The sequence below is a fragment of the Alexandromys fortis genome, unplaced genomic scaffold (assembly GCF_014885135.2).
Source record: "Alexandromys fortis isolate MF-2015 unplaced genomic scaffold, M_Fortis_MF-2015_v1.1 scaffold_45, whole genome shotgun sequence".
Lineage (NCBI taxonomy): Eukaryota > Metazoa > Chordata > Mammalia > Rodentia > Cricetidae > Alexandromys > Alexandromys fortis.
In genome coordinates this window covers 2,146,167-2,165,033 of record NW_026067926.1, presented here as the reverse complement: position 1 = coordinate 2,165,033, position 18,867 = coordinate 2,146,167, and the positions used below count along the sequence as shown (strand labels likewise).

Here is an 18,867-nt window from a genome sequence, read left to right as displayed (position 1 = left end):
AACTAATATTTGGAACAGTACTGATACCTAGCAAAAATCTAGTAAGTATTAGCTATCATCATTGTAGCTGTTTTTCCAGAAAGTTCCTCCAGGCAGTTGTGTGAAAGATGTGATGGGGATCACATATTGGAGTCTGTGTTGAAGAGTTTTATATCAACTTGATAAAAGCTAGGGTCATCTGAGAGGAGGGAACCTCAACTGAGAAAATGTCTCCAAAAGATAAGACTACAGAGCTGGGAATAGTTGTGCATGCCTTTAATCCCAGCATCTGCAAGGCAGAGGCAAGCGGATATTTGTGAGTTCCAGGACAGCCAGAGTTACCCAGCAAGACCCTGTCTCCAAAACAAAATAAATCTATCAGGCTGCATGCAAGCCTGTATTTTCTTAATTAGTGATTGGGGTGGGAGGGTCTAGTCTATGTGGGTGGAGCCACCCCCAGGTTGGTGGTCCTGGGTTCTGTAAGAGCACTAAACAAACCAGTAAGTAACACTCCTCCATGGCCTCTGCCTCCAGGTCTCTGCCCTGTTGAGTTCCTGTCCTAACTTCCTTTGATAATGAACTATGATGTGGAAGCAGAAGCTGAATAAATTGTTTCCTCTCCAGGCTGTTTTGGTCATGGTTTTTCATCACAGCAATAGTAACCATGACTAAAACAGAGGCAAAGAAAATACCAAAGGCCATAAGAAGATGGGACTCAAGTGAGAAGGGGAAGGCCCATACAAATAGTCAGCCATCCTGCAGAGGGAACAGGAAACTGGTACAACCACGGATTGAGCAGGAACTGTCCCAATGGCGATGAGCAGGCCTCTGTGAGTGCGAAGTAGGAGCCTCACACAACCACCAAGAGCACTCTACTGGATGCCTGCTGGATACAAGCAGTCTTCATTCTAAGGAAGTATCTGAAAGATCTTATGGGGTGGAGTGAGATCAACTCTGGAAACGTTGATTTCCAGGGACCTGCAGATGGCAGGCCAGTGGGCACGTCCAATGGGATTCAGAGGCACCTGGACCAGAGGTGCAGCACGCTGTGGGTACTGGTAGCAACTGTGTATTTCAGGAGTTTGCTGTGACAGAGCCTCAGGCGTACCAGGAAGATCCACAGCAGGGAACAGAGAAACTCCCTGCAGAAGGAAGGAAAGGTGCCAGGAGACGGATGTTTAGAAAGCAAGGCTCAAGGCTGAGTGACAGGCGGCAGGAGAGTTGAGAACAAGAAGGCATGTGGGTGTGAGGCTGAGAGGAATGGATAGAGCAGCACTCCAACCCTCACAAAACCCATTTCCAATTACTTTTCCCTGTATTTACCCAAAATTAATATTGCTATCACTCCCTTTCTACAAAAGTCTAGTTTCTACAAAAACTGACTTAAAGATTTCATTTGGGGGCTGGAGAGATGGCTCAGAAGTTAAGAGCGCTGATGATATTCCTGAGGACCTGGGTTCAGTTCCCAATATCCATAGGGCAGCTCACAACCATCTGTAACTCCAGTTCTAGGAGATATGATGCTCTCTCCTGGCCTCCATCAGCAACAGACACACATGTGGCACAAAGACAAACATGCATGCAAAACACCCATACATATACAATAAAAGCAAATTTAAAAAGCCAGGTGGTGGGGCAGGTAGATCTCTGTGAGTTCGAGGCCATTTGGTTTGGGACTCATTTGTTTAAATAGTATTTGTTGGGTCTTGTGGATACAGAAATAAGCCAAATGGGTACCAGAGGTCAAGATTCAGGGCACTGACACGAAGGTAGGGGAAACTGTTATCAACTGGAAGACAGAGTTCTGTAGAAGAAAGGGAGCTGAGAAGGAAGGGCAGAGGAGGAAGGGAGTCAGGACCTCAGGAGGCGGGAGGATGAAGACAAACCTGCCAAATGACAAGAACAGAGTCTGGTCAACTCGACCCTAAGGCTGATAGTAGTATCTCCAGTTTTCTCTGGAAATTGGGAAGGCAATCCAAGGGGAGTGGGTGTGTCTGGGGTAGGGTGGAGCAGCTGTGAGAAAAGTGAAAGTCTGCCAAAGGCACTCTGGAACATGAACTGGAAAGGAGCCAAGGATGGGAAGGCAACACTACAGCCCAGTGGAGCTGGAGGTGGGAGGATTTTGTCAGCCCCAACCTGCACAATTAGACTGTCTTTCTGGACTAAAACCCACATCCCAGGTACAAGAGAGAAGCCAAAGGCAAACACTTTGCAGAAGAGGAGAAGGGAAAGGCCAGCTGCACAGTTTTGACAGTGGCATTCAAAAGGAAAGGGCACAGCTGACTAAGGACACACAAGCTCACAGGGAACTGCCTCGGAAGAGGACTCCAAGAAGGGACAGATTGTGATCAGAGCAGACAAAGGATCAGAGGGGAGCTTCTAGAAGTGGTGTAAATTACATTGACATTCCCACCAACAGTGCATGGCACAGGATCTTGCCCTCCGGTGACAGCAGCATACCGTTATCTTGAACTTGGCCAATTTTACAGGCGAAAAACTGAGTCTTGAAGCTTTGAATTTCTGAAAAGTTACAGCAGGCATGGTGGCCATGCCTTTAATCCCAGCACTCAGGAGACAGAAGGACACAGCACTGTGAATTTGAGGTCAGCCTAGACTAGTCATGCTTCGGGCCACCCCAAGCAAAGCCCCATCTCAATGAAACAAACAAAAAGAGAGAGAGAGAGAGAGAGAGAGAGAGAGAGAGAGAGAGAGAGAGAGAGAGAGAAGAGAGAATCTCCTCCATTCTTAGTAACCTGTACGCAGCTATGAACGTTCTGTTTATTGGCTCATTGGGCTAGTGTTTTTTAAATTGAAAGCTTTATACATTAGGATATTAGCCATCAATTATGGCTACTGTTTTTGCCAAACAGCATTAACATAGCATTATGATACCACAACAGAGAAAGTGACTTATTTTGTTGTGCTAAGAACTAAACCTAAGGCCTTGAGCACCTAGAAGTGCTCTACCCAAAATTTAATTGCTTAAATATGCAGTTATCTATTGTTCTTTCTCTGCACTTTTATACCAAATCATGAAGTACTTTACTTCCTATGATAAACTGCATCATAGAACAAAGAAACTGCCTTGGCCTTTTGATAGGGAAGAACTTAGGTAGACATGAAGAAGATAGAACTGAATGCTGGGAAGAAGGGCAGAATCAGAGAAGCCATGGATCTCCTGCCTGAGACCGACACTGGTTAGAGACCGACACTGGTTAGAATCTTGCCGGTAAACCACAGTCATGTGGCGATACACAGATTAATAGAAATGCATTAAATTAAAATGTAAAAATTAGCCAGTAAGAAACTAGAGCTAATGGGCCAAGCAGTAATTTAATAAATACAGTTTCTGTGTGGTTATTTTGGGTGTAAGCTAGCCGAGCGGCCAGGACAGAACTAGGGCCCACTCTCCTTGCAACACCCAGGCACTGTGTAAAACTCTTGATCCATTTGGGGTTTACTTTGGCATACGATGGTGAGGTGAAATCTAACCTGACTGGTCCCCCAACCAATGCTAACCCGTTGTCTCGGGTCATTTCCTCACTGTCTTGTGATACCTCTTTATCACAAATGCATGTCTTAAACATACCAGGGCTCGTTCCACTGTGACGTCAGGAGCCCCTGAAGCACAGCAGAGGCAGACCAGGCCAAGGTGAGAGGAAGAATGGGGACAGGGTAGGGAAAGAGAGAGTGGGGAAGAAAAGAGGGAAGGCGAGGTGAAGAGGGCTGAGGGAAGGAGGGAGAGAAAGGATGTGCTGGCAGGCTGAAGATGGGCATGGAGGCACCTCAGCTCCTCGGCTCAAGTTCAGCACACTCACTACACACCACAGCCAGATCCTTAAAACACCTCAGGCAACTCGCCTGAAGAAAGGCGATTCTGACGGGAAATGACTTGATGACTAGGAATTCTCCTCCCAGAGGGAACACTTCTGCTTGGGGGGAGCTCACATCTAACATGCGAGCAAGTGTTCTAGAAACTGGCGAAAGAGTAGAGACCCACATGGAAGTGAACGCTGCTATGGCATCTCTCCAAACAGTGGCCACAACACGAGCTCTGGCTGAGCTTCTTCAAGAACTGCTGGGTTTGTTGAACTGCCAGACTGGAAGAGGGGGAGTAGCTCACCTTAAAGCTCTTGTCCATGGCCTTGATACCTCTGGAGCCTGTGAAATTACAGGCAGCTCCTCTTGGAGAGCGAAAGGAGTTCGGACCTGAGAACTGTTACAACCTCTACCTAAAATCTTCAGCAAAGTCTCTATTGAAGGATGCCCAGCAGTCAGAGCCTACAATTAAGTCTATCGCCTTGTGACTTGCTAACTAGTTCCTTAAAAGCAACACTAACACACTACCACTAATAATCCATTGCAAGTGCTTTACCATTGCTCATCTTGCAGTTCCTTGTCTGAAGTTCACTCGTTTTCTCCATAGTCAGACTAGTAAAACCTCAGCATCCTGCCAGGCAGACACAGAACAAGTGGGCCATGTAAAATGGACTCGGCCCATGCGACTATGAGAGGAAATGCACAGTTCACAGCTGACTACAGTCCTGTATGGCTGCCATCCAAACACTTGGAAGGCTGAAGCAGAAGGGCTGCCAGGAGTTCTGGGCTAGGCCAGCCTTGGCTACATGTCAATCCCAGTCCAGCCTGGGCTATGCAGTGAGACACTGTCTCCCGCTCCGACCCCCATACACACACACAAGTAAATGGAATACAGAGTCACCCTCTACCTTCCTATTAGAAACGCATATTCCAAGCCTCCATCAAGGAATGGTTCCTAGAAAGAGCTGGATAAGATCACCTAGGACGTGAGAGAGTAAGTCCAAAAACCAGAAATGTCAAAAAGTGAGACGCAAACCTGTCAGCCCAGCTGGGGCCTCCTTCCCAGGGCACGCTACCATTTCCACTCTTCTGAGGGCAGAGGTCCAGTCACCCTCATGCAGTGATGTGGGAAGGTCATTTGTCTATCTGTTGCTTTCATTGGTTAATTAATAAAGAAACTGCTTGGCCTGATAGGTCAGAACATAGGTGGGTGGAGTAGACAGAACAGAATGCTGGGAAGAAGGGAAGTGAGGGCAGACGTGATGGAGCCAGCCGCCAGGTCAGACACGCTGAATCTTTCCCAGTAAGCCACCACCCCGTGGTGCTAACACAGATTATTAGAAATGGGTTCATGAGGAGGTGAGAACTAGCCAATAAGAGGCTAGAACTAATGGGCCAAGCAGTGTTTAAATGAATACAATTTGTGTGTTGTTATTTTGGGGCATAAGCTAACCAGGCAGCTGAGAGCTGGGTGGCAGAAAGCAGCCCACTGCGCCTTCTACAATGAAGGATGCTCTCTCTCCTAGTTTACAAACCTCACTTTCACCTGCCTCAGCATCAGACTCTACTGGCCCTTTTCTTCAGTTCATCTCAGCCCCTCCAAATGCAGGCAACATTTGAGAATCATATCTGCTATGTTCATTCTCAGATTTACCCATAAGAATATCACATTCCAGTATGATCTGACTGGTCAATATGTTGGGCTCCCCCTTTCCCAATTGGCTCTGAAAGTATCATTAAGAGACAAGTTTGCTTTCTTCAGCAAAAATACTCACCTGCCAGCCTTATAGTTGGACTCAAATAGGGAGACACACTAGACACTGTGTCTTAAGGGAGTGATGCTTGCAGACTTCATGAGTAACCCAGAGTATAACACCTGCATTTCAGTAGGATTGGTGCTGGAGAGTTTCATGTCAACTTGATACAAGCTAAAATCATCTGAGAGAAGGGAACATCATCTAAAAAAATGCCTCTATAAGATTGGGCTATAGGGCATGCCTTTAATCCTAGCTCTCAGGAGGCAGAGGCAGGCAGATCTCTGTGAGCTTGAGGCTAGCCTGGTCTACAAGAGCAAGTTCCAGAACAGGCTCCAAAGCTAGAGAAACCCTGCCAAAAAAAAAAAAAAAAAGATTGGGCGATTGAGCTGGAGAGATGGTTCAGTGGTCTTGAGTTCAGTTCCCAGCAAGAACATGGTGGCTTACAACCATCTATATCTGGTGTGCTCCTCTGTTGTGCAGGCATACATGTAGGCAGAACACTGAACACATAATAAGTAAATTTTCTTTTAAAAGATAATTTAAAAAAATTGGTCTGCAGGCAAGTCTATGAGGCATTTTCTTTATTAGTGACTGATGGGAGAGGGCCCAACCCATTGTGAGTGGTGCCATACCAGGATCCTGGAGTCTGTAGAAAAGTAGACTGATCAAGTCATGAGGAGCAAGTCAGTAGCAGCACCCCTCCATGGCCTCTGCATCAGCTCCTGCCTCCAAGATCCTGCCCTGTTTTGAGTTCCTGTCCTGGCTTCTGTCAATGATGGACTACAACATGGAAAAGTAAGCCCAGTAAACCCTTTCCTCCCCAATTTGCTTTTTGGTCATTGTGTTTTACTGCAGCAATAGAAACCCTAAGTAAAACAGGATTCAAGTACTCCTGATGCTTCTGCAAAGCCAGATAGGAACAGACTCACAGATCTTCCACACAACAACAATACAAATAAGGATACAACAACACATATCTTAGAGCCTGAACAATTAAGTAAAGGATAGGGAAAAAAACATCCAAAGAAATAATAGGAAAAAGCCAGTCCACAATGGTATGTTCTATGGCCTCAACTACTCTGGAAAATAAGGCAATAGGATCACACAGGGAAAGGAGCAGCAACTCTCTTCCCAAAAGGAGGGGAGGAGAGAAGACAGGAAAGGATGAAGGAAGAATGAAAGAAACAGAAGAAAAAATAGAAAGCACAGTTAACATATATACTAGTAAACCAAAGATACAATAAAATTATCAGTTGTAACAGTCAAATACACATAGCACATTAATATCACCCAGGTTAACTAATAAAAGTAGTTAGATCCTCAAGAAAACACCTGGCAGTGGCGACGGTGGCGCATGCCTTTAATTCCAGCATGCAGGAGGCAGAGGCAGGTGGATCTCTATGAGTTTGAGGCCTACAGAGCGAGTTCCAGGACAGCCTGGGTGATTACACAGAGAAGCCCAGTCTCAACAAACACAAAGACAGACAGACAGACAAAATGAAAAAAGAAAACATCTGGAAAGCACATAAAAGTCTGTATATATGAAAAGAAGTGCCATGCCCAGTCTCCCTATGACCCCAGGTAGATCTGCCTTTACCAAGTCTTCCTGAAGCTTTCAGCCCACAGATTACTAAACCATACATTTCTGGTAAATAAATTAATTTATTTTTGTACCCAAATAAATTATTTTTGTACCAAAATAAATTACGGCCTAGTCTTTAACCACAACAACTTAGGGCTTCACACAGAGTAGGTACCCAATAAATAAATAAAACTACTATTGGTTTATTTATTTTGTTTTTCAGACAAGTGGTCACTAGCTCAGGCTGCCAGGAATTCACCATTCTCCTGTTTCTGCCTCCCACGTCCTGGGATTCTGGCATGTACCACTACCACACCTAGCAAAATTAATATTTTAATGAACGCCATCTCCAAACAATCAGAATTTTAAATTCCTTAGAAGCTAGAAAAGACATAAAACTGAAACTGAACATATGAAAAGGACTGGCTAAAATCCCAATTAAAAATCCGTACAGAAGATTATGACCACCAGTCCCTGAGACAGTGCAGAACTGGCGCTCACACATTTGCTGACCCCGAAGCAGTGGGAGCAACGAGGGCCAGCAGAAGACCATAAGAAAGAGGAGTACTAGACACACAACACAGAGGTGAAGAGCCACCCAGTAGCCTGTGTCAGCAAGGAGCAGCTGTCCTCACCTCTCCCTGTCCTTGCTCTCTCTGCAGCTTGAACACTGTAGCACTGTTTCCCCCCTCTGAGGTGCTGTGGCCTTAGGTCTGCTTGTCCTCACCTCTCCCTGTCCTTCCTCTGCAGCTTGAACACTGTAGCACTGTTTCCCCTATCTGAGGTGCTGTCTGTCACCTTAGGTCTGCTTGTCCTTACCTCTCAGCCCGGTGCCACAGTTTCCTAGCCATACCTGCTCCCAGACTTCAAGCCCAAAAGCATCATCTTCACTTTCTGAGCTGCCACACAAAAGGGCCCCCAAATCTGATTGCAGTAGTCTGCAAACCATGATCTCTTCAAATTGGAAAAGGAAATTAACAACAGGCTACAAAAGGCGCAAGCTATGAACACTGCCTGTCTCCAGGAGTTGGTGGTAGTGGTCAAAGACTATATTTTTCATCTTGACATCTGGGAGTTTAGGGGGTGTGACTGGTACATTATCAGCTGCTAACATCCCCAGATGCAAACACACTCAGGGTCTTACCATTGTCTGAAGAGAGGTATAAACCTGCTGAAAGCTGGGCAATCACCATCATGCATGACAGAGGACTTTGTGAGGCCCTGCTCACCATGAAGCACTGTGGGCAGTTAACGGCTGTTAGTGGAGGGGGTATCATTCTTTCTAGCCTATTCCTGCTCATGCAAACAATCATGGTTAAGCTCAGTGGGTCACATACAAAAGCTATGAAAGTAGGAGCTGGGGGCTAAGTGAAATCCATTATATACATGTATGAAATTATCAAAAATCCATTTTTAAAAAGAAACAAGTACAGAAAATTAAAAGTGCACTACAATAAATACAATAACAACACAACAGAATTTCAATGAGCAACCAAATTTCTTCTGGGAGGAAAGATATAATCAGTTAATATCAGGTTGGGTTTTTTTTTTTTAAGGGCACAGCAATTCTAATGTTTCTGAAAGCTTCAAGAAGGAAGCTACACTCTGCACTGACTGTCAGTGCACACCAACTGCCCTCCTCTACCCAGGCGACCATAAAACAAGTGCTAAGAAGCAGACACAGCTGTCTTTCTGATTTATAAGCAGAAGAAGACATTAAAGGACAGAATATACAGGGTCAGGTCCCCTAAGTTTATGTCTGACCTGTTTCAATTCTGTTGTCACCTACTATCTCCATGAGTCTGTCACCATGATGCCCACGCTTCTATATCCAGAGAGGCCCTAACTGAACACGTGCCCCTCCAGCCACATGTCAAAGATCTCTGTGCTACACCAAACATCCTCAATCCTAGACTCCCCCCCCCCCATATGCAGTGAGTGAAATACTCCGGTGTATTCCCCCAGGCATGGCTGGGTTTGGTTTCAATCAGCCACTCCAGCCCATACATCTGCAAGTATCCAATGACCATGTGAAATCCAAGCTGGTGGACTTCTAAATGTGTTCACTGCCGACAGTGAAAGACCCTCCTTGCATCTCTCAACATGCGTTGATATAAATATTTGTGTTCACCTGAGTCCCTCTTGACTTGTCCTGTGACTTATGATTTAAAGCATTTATGAAGCACTCTTTGACTCGTGTGACAGAGGAGAAACTAGAGAAGAAAAGCTGATGAAATATTAAAGAAGAGACCAAACGGACGGCTAGACAAAGCATCTCTGATAAGGCAGATGCCTAAAAAGAAAAACTGTGGGAAGGGAGTAGAAGAGAGAAACTTCTTCAGCAGTCAATATCCAGTAATAGGGAAACCCAAACCAGGAATCACTGAAAGGGCGTGGCCCAGAATCTCCAGTCCTCACCACTAACTGAAAGAGACTGGACACTGTTTCCATGGCAAACATGCTCTCCTTTCATGTGCAGCAATTCGGAGCTACCTGCTCAACACAGTTCCTCATCCCACACAGAAGCTTTCCACGGATCTGTTCTATCTTCTGGAATTTGTTTTAGCTGCAAACTAGTCCAGAGCACATTGCTCTGCACAATTTACTGCAGCGCTCCCTTCAGCAGCAAAACTAGCTGGAAGACAATCTTCAGTTCAGGAGAAAAATGAGAGCTGACTAGGGTGACAGGAAGGATGTCCATGAAGAACAGAAACCACGTGAAAGGATCAGAACAGGAAGCTGGGGGGCAGCGGGGGGGGGGGGCGTGTAATAACTTTAATCCCAGCACTTAGGAGGCAGAGGCAGGCAAAGTTCAAGGCCAGCCTGGTCTACAGAGCCAGTCCCAGGACAGCCAGGGCTACAAAGAGAAACCCTGTTTCAAGAAACTAAAACTAAAACCAAAAACAACAACAAAAAAAAAAAAAGAATAGGAAGCTCATGACAGTGACAGCAGGATGTAAAATATAGGGGAGAAACAGGACTTGCAGACCCGCTCACTGGGGGCTGTGATGGCATTTGTGTCCTTGGGGAAGGAAGAAAAATTTTGTTCTGTTTTATGGTCAATGGGGACAGAACTCTGGGCTTCACATATACCACAGAAGCACTCACTGGTGAGCAGCATACCCAGCCCAGCAAACTCACTGTAAACTCTCTGGGTTCTATGGGCCAACCAGGTCACCGTTCTAATAACTCAACCCTAGTATTGTAGTGTATGACTATGCTTGTTGCAAACAGCCTCCTTTGACAAAACAGGGTGGCTTAGATTCAGCCTGAGGCAAGACTGGTGATCCATCGTGTACGAAAGTTAAGAAAATGAGAATTTAAGATGAAGATCATGATGAGTTCAATTTCTGCAGCACACTTGGCCAGAGATATTCAAGACTAAGATGGTAGTATCACCTGGGAGTGAAGTGAAGCCAGGACCAGATCTTAAAACTACAAACCATCCGTCAGGCAGTGGTGGTACACACCTTTAATCCCAGCACTTGGGAGGCGGAGGCAGGTGGATCTCTGTGAGTTCGAAGCCAGACTGGTCTACAAGAGCTAGTTCCAGGACAGGCTCCAAAGCTATAGAGAAACCCTGTCCCTAATAACAAACAAACAAACAAAAAACTGCAAACCATCAACCAAGAAGTGAGAGTTATGGGGCTGAGGTCACCCAGGGAATGGTTTGGGAGGAGAAGCGACCAACAGTGCTTCCTGGTGCCACTTAGTTGGCTTTCCTCTGTATTCCCATGTATGGATTCAACCAACCTGGGTATGAAAATTACTTTCGCCCTCAACAGATTTTTCCTTTACCATTCTTCCCTAAAATATACAGCATAACATTTATATAGTATTTACAATGCACTAATTATACTAAGTAATCCAGAGATGATTTAAAATACATAGGACAATAGCAATGGCTATATGCAAACACTATAGCATTTTCTGAGACCTGAGCATCCTAGACCAATACTAAAGGTACCCAGTGACAAATATACGAGTGTGCAGTGTTTTCTAGGACCATTATGCTCCTGGAAATGGAGGAATAGTATAACACAACCTTTCTTAACTCATTCTTTTTTTTTTAAAGGTTTCTCATTTTTAAAGATTTATTTTTTATGTTTGTGAGTGCTTTGCCTACATGTAGTATGTATGTATGTATGTATGTATGTATTATGTATCTATGTACAGCAGGTGTATGCAGTGTCCAGGCCAGAAGGGGATACTGGATCCCGTGGACTAGAGTTACAGACAGCTGTGAGCAGACCTTTTGGTACTAGGAACCCAGTCCTCTGGAAGAGCAGGAAGTACTCTTAAGGTCTGAGCCCTCTCTCCAGCTCCAAGGATTCCTCATTTATTTATTTATTTATTTATTTATTTATTTATTTATTTGGTTTTTCGAGACAGGGTTTCTCTGTGGCTTTGGAGCCTGTCCTGGAACTAGCTCTGTAGACCAGGCTGGTCTCGAACTCACAGAGATCAACCTGCCTCTGCCTCCCGAGTGCTGGGATTAAAGGCGTGCGCCACCATCGCCTGGCTAAGGAGTCCTCTTTTAAAGTAGGCTTTCATTACCTTTTCTAAGGTAAATAACTTTAAGTCCAACTGGCTAGAAAATAAGGCAGTTCTAAAATAAAATACCTACCAACATTTTTTGTTTTCTTCTTCTTAGAAGGTATTTCATATAAAAGTAACACATATGTAAAAATAATATATGACTGACAAATTAGCCATCTACATCTTAAGAAGTAGCTAACTACTACCACCAGACAACTTTTCATGCCACAAGTATCAGTCTCTAAGCTAGAGGTCAAAGCAGACGGCCCAAAGCCAGATAAAGTTTGCAGATATGTTTTCTTTGGCTTACAAGGATAGAGTTTTTCTTTTTAGTTGCTAACACTTAGGTATCATAAAACTTTACAGAAAAATCAGCATTCTGCTGCATCATTGAAAATGGGAGATGTGAGGGGGCTGGAGAGACGGCTCAGGATAGGTAAAACCACTTGCTGTTCTTGCAGAGGACCTGGGTTTAGTTTTCAGTACCCACATGGTAGCTCACAGCCATTTGTAACTCCAGTTCCAGGGAATCTGGTGCCTTCTCTGACCTCTGAAGGCTCCTGCATGTATGTGGTGCACATATATATGCACAAGCACTCACACTTACAAAATACATGTCTGTCCCTCTCTTTTAAAAAGAGAGATGTATGTACGTTTACCAAGGCAACAATTGGCTGAAGGTAAAAAGTAACCCCTCTTTAAATGGATAAGTGTTCAATAGCCCCCACCACTCCCTGTTCTCAAACCCACTCCCACTCCATTTCTTTATCTGCCCGGGCACTTGAGTTTGCGATCCCTGCTCATACACTATTAACTGTAGTTTCTGGTCTCTTGAAGGAAAGCACTATTTGAAATGAAAGACTTACAGTCATTCATATAGGTACATTACTATAACTAGAATAGATTCACAATCCTTTTCATGGCAGTGGGGCAAAAATAAAATTAAATTTGAAACTTATCAGGCATACTTGAAACCCACTGTCTATAAACTTGACCTGTGATGACAAGAAGCTACAATGGGCAGCTACATTTTTCCATGTCCTTTGGGGTAATTATATGTACATGTTTTGCTACAGAAACAGGATGGGTTTGAAGCTGTTACTCAAGACTCAGCTGGTGGTTATCTATAATACCAGCATATATGCACACTACTCCAGGGCCTGAAAAGTTCTGAAATCTGAAACTTGTCTCCGTGACAAGAAGGCATGCCTGTCATTACAGCACTTAGGAAGCTGAGGTAGGACAATCAGGAGTTCAATGCCATGCTGGCCTATAGAGTAAGACCCTTTTGTCAAAACAAAAACAAAGGCCTCAAGGGTTTCACATCTGGAACTGTGGGTCCTTAGGCCTTCAGGAAATTAGATGCCAAGTAGATGGAATGAAGTAACTTGTTTCAGTGGATTTTTACTTGGTTACCATGGTATCCACCTACGTTTAGAAACAGAATGATACATACAAAGTATTCCATAGTCGGCATGGTGCACCCTCCATTACAACTGCAAACCATGCAGGGTGGTGCCCAGCACCAGGAACTTGTGTCATGGGGTGATTCATGAGTCCCACGTTGTCGTCATAAATAAAGCTGATGCTAGGTGACCACATCCTTCTGTGGCTGTTTTTAACTCCCCCGACTCCCCAGAGGGAGACGGATTGTCATACACCTGTAAATAGGCTGTTTAGTATTCTAGAATTCCTCAACCTGCAACCCACCCAAGGCGACCCCAGATGATCCAAGGAAGAAGATACCCAGATATGGATCTTTTCCCCACTCCTGCTGTATCGGAGGCTGGGTGGAAGCCACTGGGCTTGGTACCTAGCTTTCCTTGGGTTCAGAGATCTCTGGGGGAGAGGTAAAGTGAAACCCAAGGAGAGGAAAGAAGCCGTTAATTAGTGAGGAGCAGATGCTATGGCAGGCAAAGCAAGCAGCTGGTGTGTGAGAGACACGCACAGGAAGTGCTGCCTCACAGAGTTTTATCAGCACGGTGCCAGGGGACCACTGTGACATCAGCAGGTAGCAATGTCTTCTGGCTAAAGTGATTCCTGCTGCTGTAACGGACGGCTGCCTCTGCTCCTGGAGAGACTCCTTAGATCTCAATGATGAGGAAGAGGTCAGCAAGGACTATAAAGAGGTAAAGCCCACTAGCTATGGGCTGCGCACGCGGGGAGTGGATGCCTACAATGTAAAAGCTGCAGCTTGCTCCAGGACCTGTACTAGACAGGGATATTTTATACTGACAGAATTTCTAGAAGAAGCACAAGATCCATATTTTTCAGAGGAAAAGCACTAAATCTTTAAAGTTAACAATACATGAATAAGCACTGAATAAAGTGAACAGAATGCATCTATGACCCGCAAGCCGATAGTCTGCCACCTTGGGCTGCGACCACTCACATACCCAGAACACTGAAGAGGACTAAGTCGGGTTTCTAAACCTCCGCACCAATGCAGCTGGTACTGTACAATTCCTTGCTGTTGGCACTGTTCAGGACTTGCAGCCTCAACCCACCAGATGCCAGCAAAAGATGCCAGCAGCAACACTGGCCCCACCTACCCAAGTCATGACAATCAAGAAGGCTAAATAATGGCTCAGTGGCAGAGCTCTTGCCCTCAGCAAAGCCTCTAAAAGCCTCCAGATAGGCCCAGGGTCCCCTGAGGAAACACAGCCTCAGGTTGAGAGCCACTGAGTTACAGCGGCATCGCGCACAGCTTCCGAGATCTGATGGAGGCAGCTCTGAAGATGAACGAAGCACCACACATGTCCATTTCAACAGCACAAATCCAGTTTGGAGCAGCAACTCTGTTACGGACCAGCTCCATGACCTCTTTGATCTTTGGCTTCCTCATTGTTAAATCGAGAATGAACAACATCACTCCAGAGCTGCTGGGAGAATTCAGGGAAGCTCCTTATGAGAAGGGCATTGGCTTAACGATCATGGAAGATGTTTAAGATGTTTGTTCATAAATATGACACCCTTCCTGGTGAAAGGGCAGCCTGAGTTCTGTGGTCAGAAGGACACGGGCTAAAGGGGCAGAAGCCCCACACCACGTTCTGCATGGGTCACTTAGTCGCTGTGCCAACCAGGCGAGTCATTTGTCCTCCTTCATAAAATATAAATGGTAGGCGCTGTGGGTGAGAACCAGGCCAGGAGGCGGGGCACAGCCCTTGGTAAAAACATGCTGTAGAAAGGTGAAATAATTATTGAGGCCCTAATAAAGGTCTCAGCAAAAAAAAATGAGCTCCCCAACAAAGTCAGAGAACCAACGATGCCATGGTATCAGGTAAAGAAGGAACCAAGAAGGGGTAACTCCCAGGTCCTCTGAGATAAGCAGATGCCAGCACAGAGCCACTGACCACACAGTTTTGTGTCATGTAATGTTACAGTGCTTGTTTAACTTGAGTTAAATGCCAACTAATGGTCACCAAAATCTACATTTCCGGCATCTTCCTGAAGTTGGGACCCACATTCCCATAGTCCCCATAATCAGAACTTGCCTTCCAGGTTCTCTGCAGTCCTTCCCCGGCCCTGACTTAGCAACGACAGCACTCGGATAACTCCCGTGGGGCAGACTCTGCCAGGGAGGTGCTCCTAACTACATCCCTCCAGTTCCTCTCTTGACACATGCATCTCCTCACTTCATACTTCTCATCCTCCGGGACAGCCTCCTCAGCTCCAGACAGCATTCTCCATCCGCCACCATACTGATCCCCTGGGGCACCATCGGCCTCCACAAGATTAGCTGAAGCTAAGAGTTTTCCAGAGAGATGCCTCTCCATTTCCACAGCAAGACTGGAAAAGCCCTGTGGGGTTTTTCTTGCTTGCCTAATCAGGGTCTGCCCATTCTCCTGCTTGTAACAGCACCCCAGTTTACCTTGGGGAACCAGCACTCCTACACTCTCTGTTTGGGTGGGGTTAAGTCCATTCCATTTCCCAGGAAAGGCATGTGACCCAGAAAGAGAGCCAATCCCGGGGCTTTGGTCACAGTCACAAAGTATTCTTTTCCTCTGAGACTTGTGCTGAGGATAATGGAAGTCTGTGAACCCAGCCTGTCTAAAGAGTAAGCCTTCCTGGATGCTACCAAACCCAGCCCTGGTGTGGCTGGGGCAGGAGGACTGGGACTCCAGGGCTACGCAGTGAGACTGTCTCAACAAAAGCTGCGCTGTCTGGACTCCGGCTCACAAGTCAATGATTTCCTTCCTGCTCGGGCACCTTGAATTGTGTTTTCTCATCACCAGAAGAGACCTAATCATTACAAGAAAATCTGAAAGAAGTACTGGAAGGTAGAAGGAAACAAAAGGCCCTGCACATCTCCTGTGTGCAGCTTTTGTGGCCTCCTCCATCCAGCGGCAGACAGGTTCTCCTCCGTGTACTTGCTCTCCTCTGAAAGTGCTTATCTTATGTTTACAATTACGTGGGGCTTGCCTATCTCCTCCACAGATCTACTCAGCAGCTCCAGCTCCAGGGCAGAAATCCTGTATTTATCTGATTCTTTACCGTCGCACCGTGGTGTGCAGTAAGGTCTCAGTGTCCACTGAATATCTGACTCACCAAACAGAACGTGGACAAAAACAACCCTCCCCATTACTCTTCTTTAGGGCACCCACATCATAAGCCTTGCTCACATCACCAATAGACTCATCCATCCTCTGTACACACATTGCATCATGATAGCTCATCCTTTCTTGGCATTACTAATCCTCCACCTGCTGGTCCCATGAAACTTTATGGTGGAGCTACTCCCAAGTATTCCATCCTACAGAAATACCTCCCTGCAAGGTGCCATCTAGAACTCTAAAAACTAACAGTGGGCTTTCACATTTATAAATTCCTTCTCTATACAGATCACGGCTGGGAGAAATCTGTGCTAGAAAAGCATTGATCTTTTAACTAAATTACACCCATGTCTACTTCCGGTGTCTATCAACCATGTGGCTCCATTCAATAATAATTCTCAGCTCTGTCCTCCCATTTTTTTTCTACCACTAGGGTTAAACAGGAATACACACACACACACACACACACAGAGAGAGAGAGAGAGAGAGAGAGAGAGAGAGAGAGAAAGAGAGAGAGAGAGCAACAGGTTTTCTCCCCAGTAAAAACAGATGTTCTGACTTGAGTCTCACAGCTGCCACACCCTTATAGCTCGGCAAGAGCTGCAGCTTCCACTGGCATCTAGTAATAAAGATTTTTAAACAGAGTCAAAGGTCAGGGCCAGAATTACTGTCCCAGTATGAATCACCACCACTCTATCCTGTTCACATTTTCCCATACTTAATCCCACAGCACCGGGCAATGTAGTCAAGAGCCAGACTCCTGGAATTAACCATTTCGACAGGCCATCTGTCATGGGATAAGGGTCACAAGTCTTGGGAATCAAAGGCACACAGGAAAGACACTCAGGGTGCTCAGTCCGACAGGTGACGCAAGCAGGTAAGGCTGCAGTTTGATTATAGAAAAGCGGTATCATGACGGTGCCCATCTGGGGCATCATGGATCTTCACAGGGCACAGAGACTATCGCCGAGAGACCTGAAGAATCCGTAAGAGGTGTCTATCAGCTAGATGTGAGGAAAGGGGCTTCCGGGATGTCCAGGAAGAGGACAATGCTTAAAGAGCTCTCAGGGAAACTGAAAGTGGGTAGGCACAGCTGGAATGTAAAAGTAGGAAGGGAGGCTAAGAGGAAGCAGGAGTCCACAGAACTCTAAATAGCTTTAAAGATAGAAAGCTCTCAGAACTTTACATAGAAACAGCAGTTATCCCTTTTCGCACACAATAAAAACCTAATAAAAAATTAATAAATAAAAACAACCTAACAAATAATATATCTTGGTATTCACTAAGTTTTGATTCTGCCATGCGTACTGTTGAGAAATGGGTACAAAACATAAATTATTATTTTTTATATAATGTTTTTGTTTGAGCCATTAGGATTATTTGCCTTGATCTTCCTCTTTCTAATTCTACAAGCAACAGAAAAATAGACGTGTGGGTTTAATGGCAGGAGCTGATTCTGGATAAAAGATAATGCATACCAAATTAAAGACGGGGATTTTTTTTTTTGAAACTTCGTAACAAAACTTAGCAGAAAGTTGAGGGAAACGAAACATTCTAAAAAGCAAATTTAGAACACTCAAGAGGAAGTAAAAGTATTTTCCTACACATAAAAAAAGAAGTGTCTCACGTGCTTCAACCAAACCAAACTCCCCTTAACTGTCAGGGGAGGAGGGAAAGAGCGAGAGCTACGAAAAAAAAATCATCTATCTCCGTGCAGAATAACAGCAAATTGGTTCAGTACTGCTATCCGGCTATCTGCCCTGCAAGACCTTGAAATATTTGTTGCGGAAAGCACAGCACACGACAACAGCCTCCTGGGGCTCTAAAAACCGCACACATCGTTCCTGTTCTACAGCCACCCATGTACAGTCCCTCCTGTATTCTTTCATTAAAAAAAAAATCAGTGTTTCCTGTCAAGCACTCCTGCAGTATCAAAGAAACACAAAATATCTCTTTCCACATCCAAGATAAGAAAAGACATCCTTTTCCCTTTCCAAACTTCTGAACGTCAAGAACTAGCAACAAGTTCCCAATAGTCTGGATTTTGAGATCGCACTTCTCGACTCCTTCACAGGGAGACTGAACTTCACTGGTCTAACACCCCTTCAGGTCTTCTGGGAGGAGAAAGGCTGCAACAGCGGGTCGGCGGGGAGAGCCTGGGAACGCCGCCCCCAAAGCTGCGCGCCTGGCACAGCGTTAGGAACACAAGTTTGCGGAGTTTTCGCGGCAGGCGGCGAACTCGGGCTGGCGGGGACACAGGGCAGTAAAGGCTCGCGGGGGTCTCCCGAGGGCGATGTTTCTCTGGGCAGGACAATGGGCAGCGCCCAAGCCGCAGCTTGGCGCAGACCCCCGCCCGGCTGGCCCAGGCCGGGCCGCGCCCGGTTCTCCCCGTTCCCCGGCTCGTCGCGCGCAGGACCGGCCCGCCCCCCGTGCGCCCCCCGCCGGCGCGCCCCGCGCACTCGCCTGCCGACAGTCTGGTTGGCCAGCTGCTTCATGCGGTTGAATTGCTTCTTCATGGCGGCGGCGCGACGGCGGCAGGCCGCGGGGCTCTGGCCGGGGAGAACTGGGGACTGTCTGGCGGTTCCTACATCTCTTCACGGCCCGGGAGGCGGCGACGGAGCCTACAGTTCGGCCCCGC

The 18,867-nt window shown here is 45.9% G+C and overlaps 1 protein-coding gene across 6 annotated transcripts in view; it reads right to left on the bottom strand.

The window, feature by feature from the left end:
* Positions 1-18,867, bottom strand: part of Arhgap17 (Rho GTPase activating protein 17) — a 96,148-nt gene extending 77,281 nt beyond the window's left edge. For 4 of the 6 annotated variants that reach the window (XR_007591882.1, XM_050143157.1, XM_050143156.1 and 1 more), the window contains exon 1: positions 18,693-18,865. Coding sequence is in view for 5 of the 6 variants with exons in the window: in XM_050143157.1 (XP_049999114.1) it covers positions 18,693-18,745 (53 nt within the window). In the remaining variant the exon portion in view is untranslated. Of the gene's footprint in view, positions 1-18,692 lie in introns of all 6 variants that reach the window. The other 2 variants (XM_050143159.1, XM_050143154.1) reach the window with 2 other exon arrangements.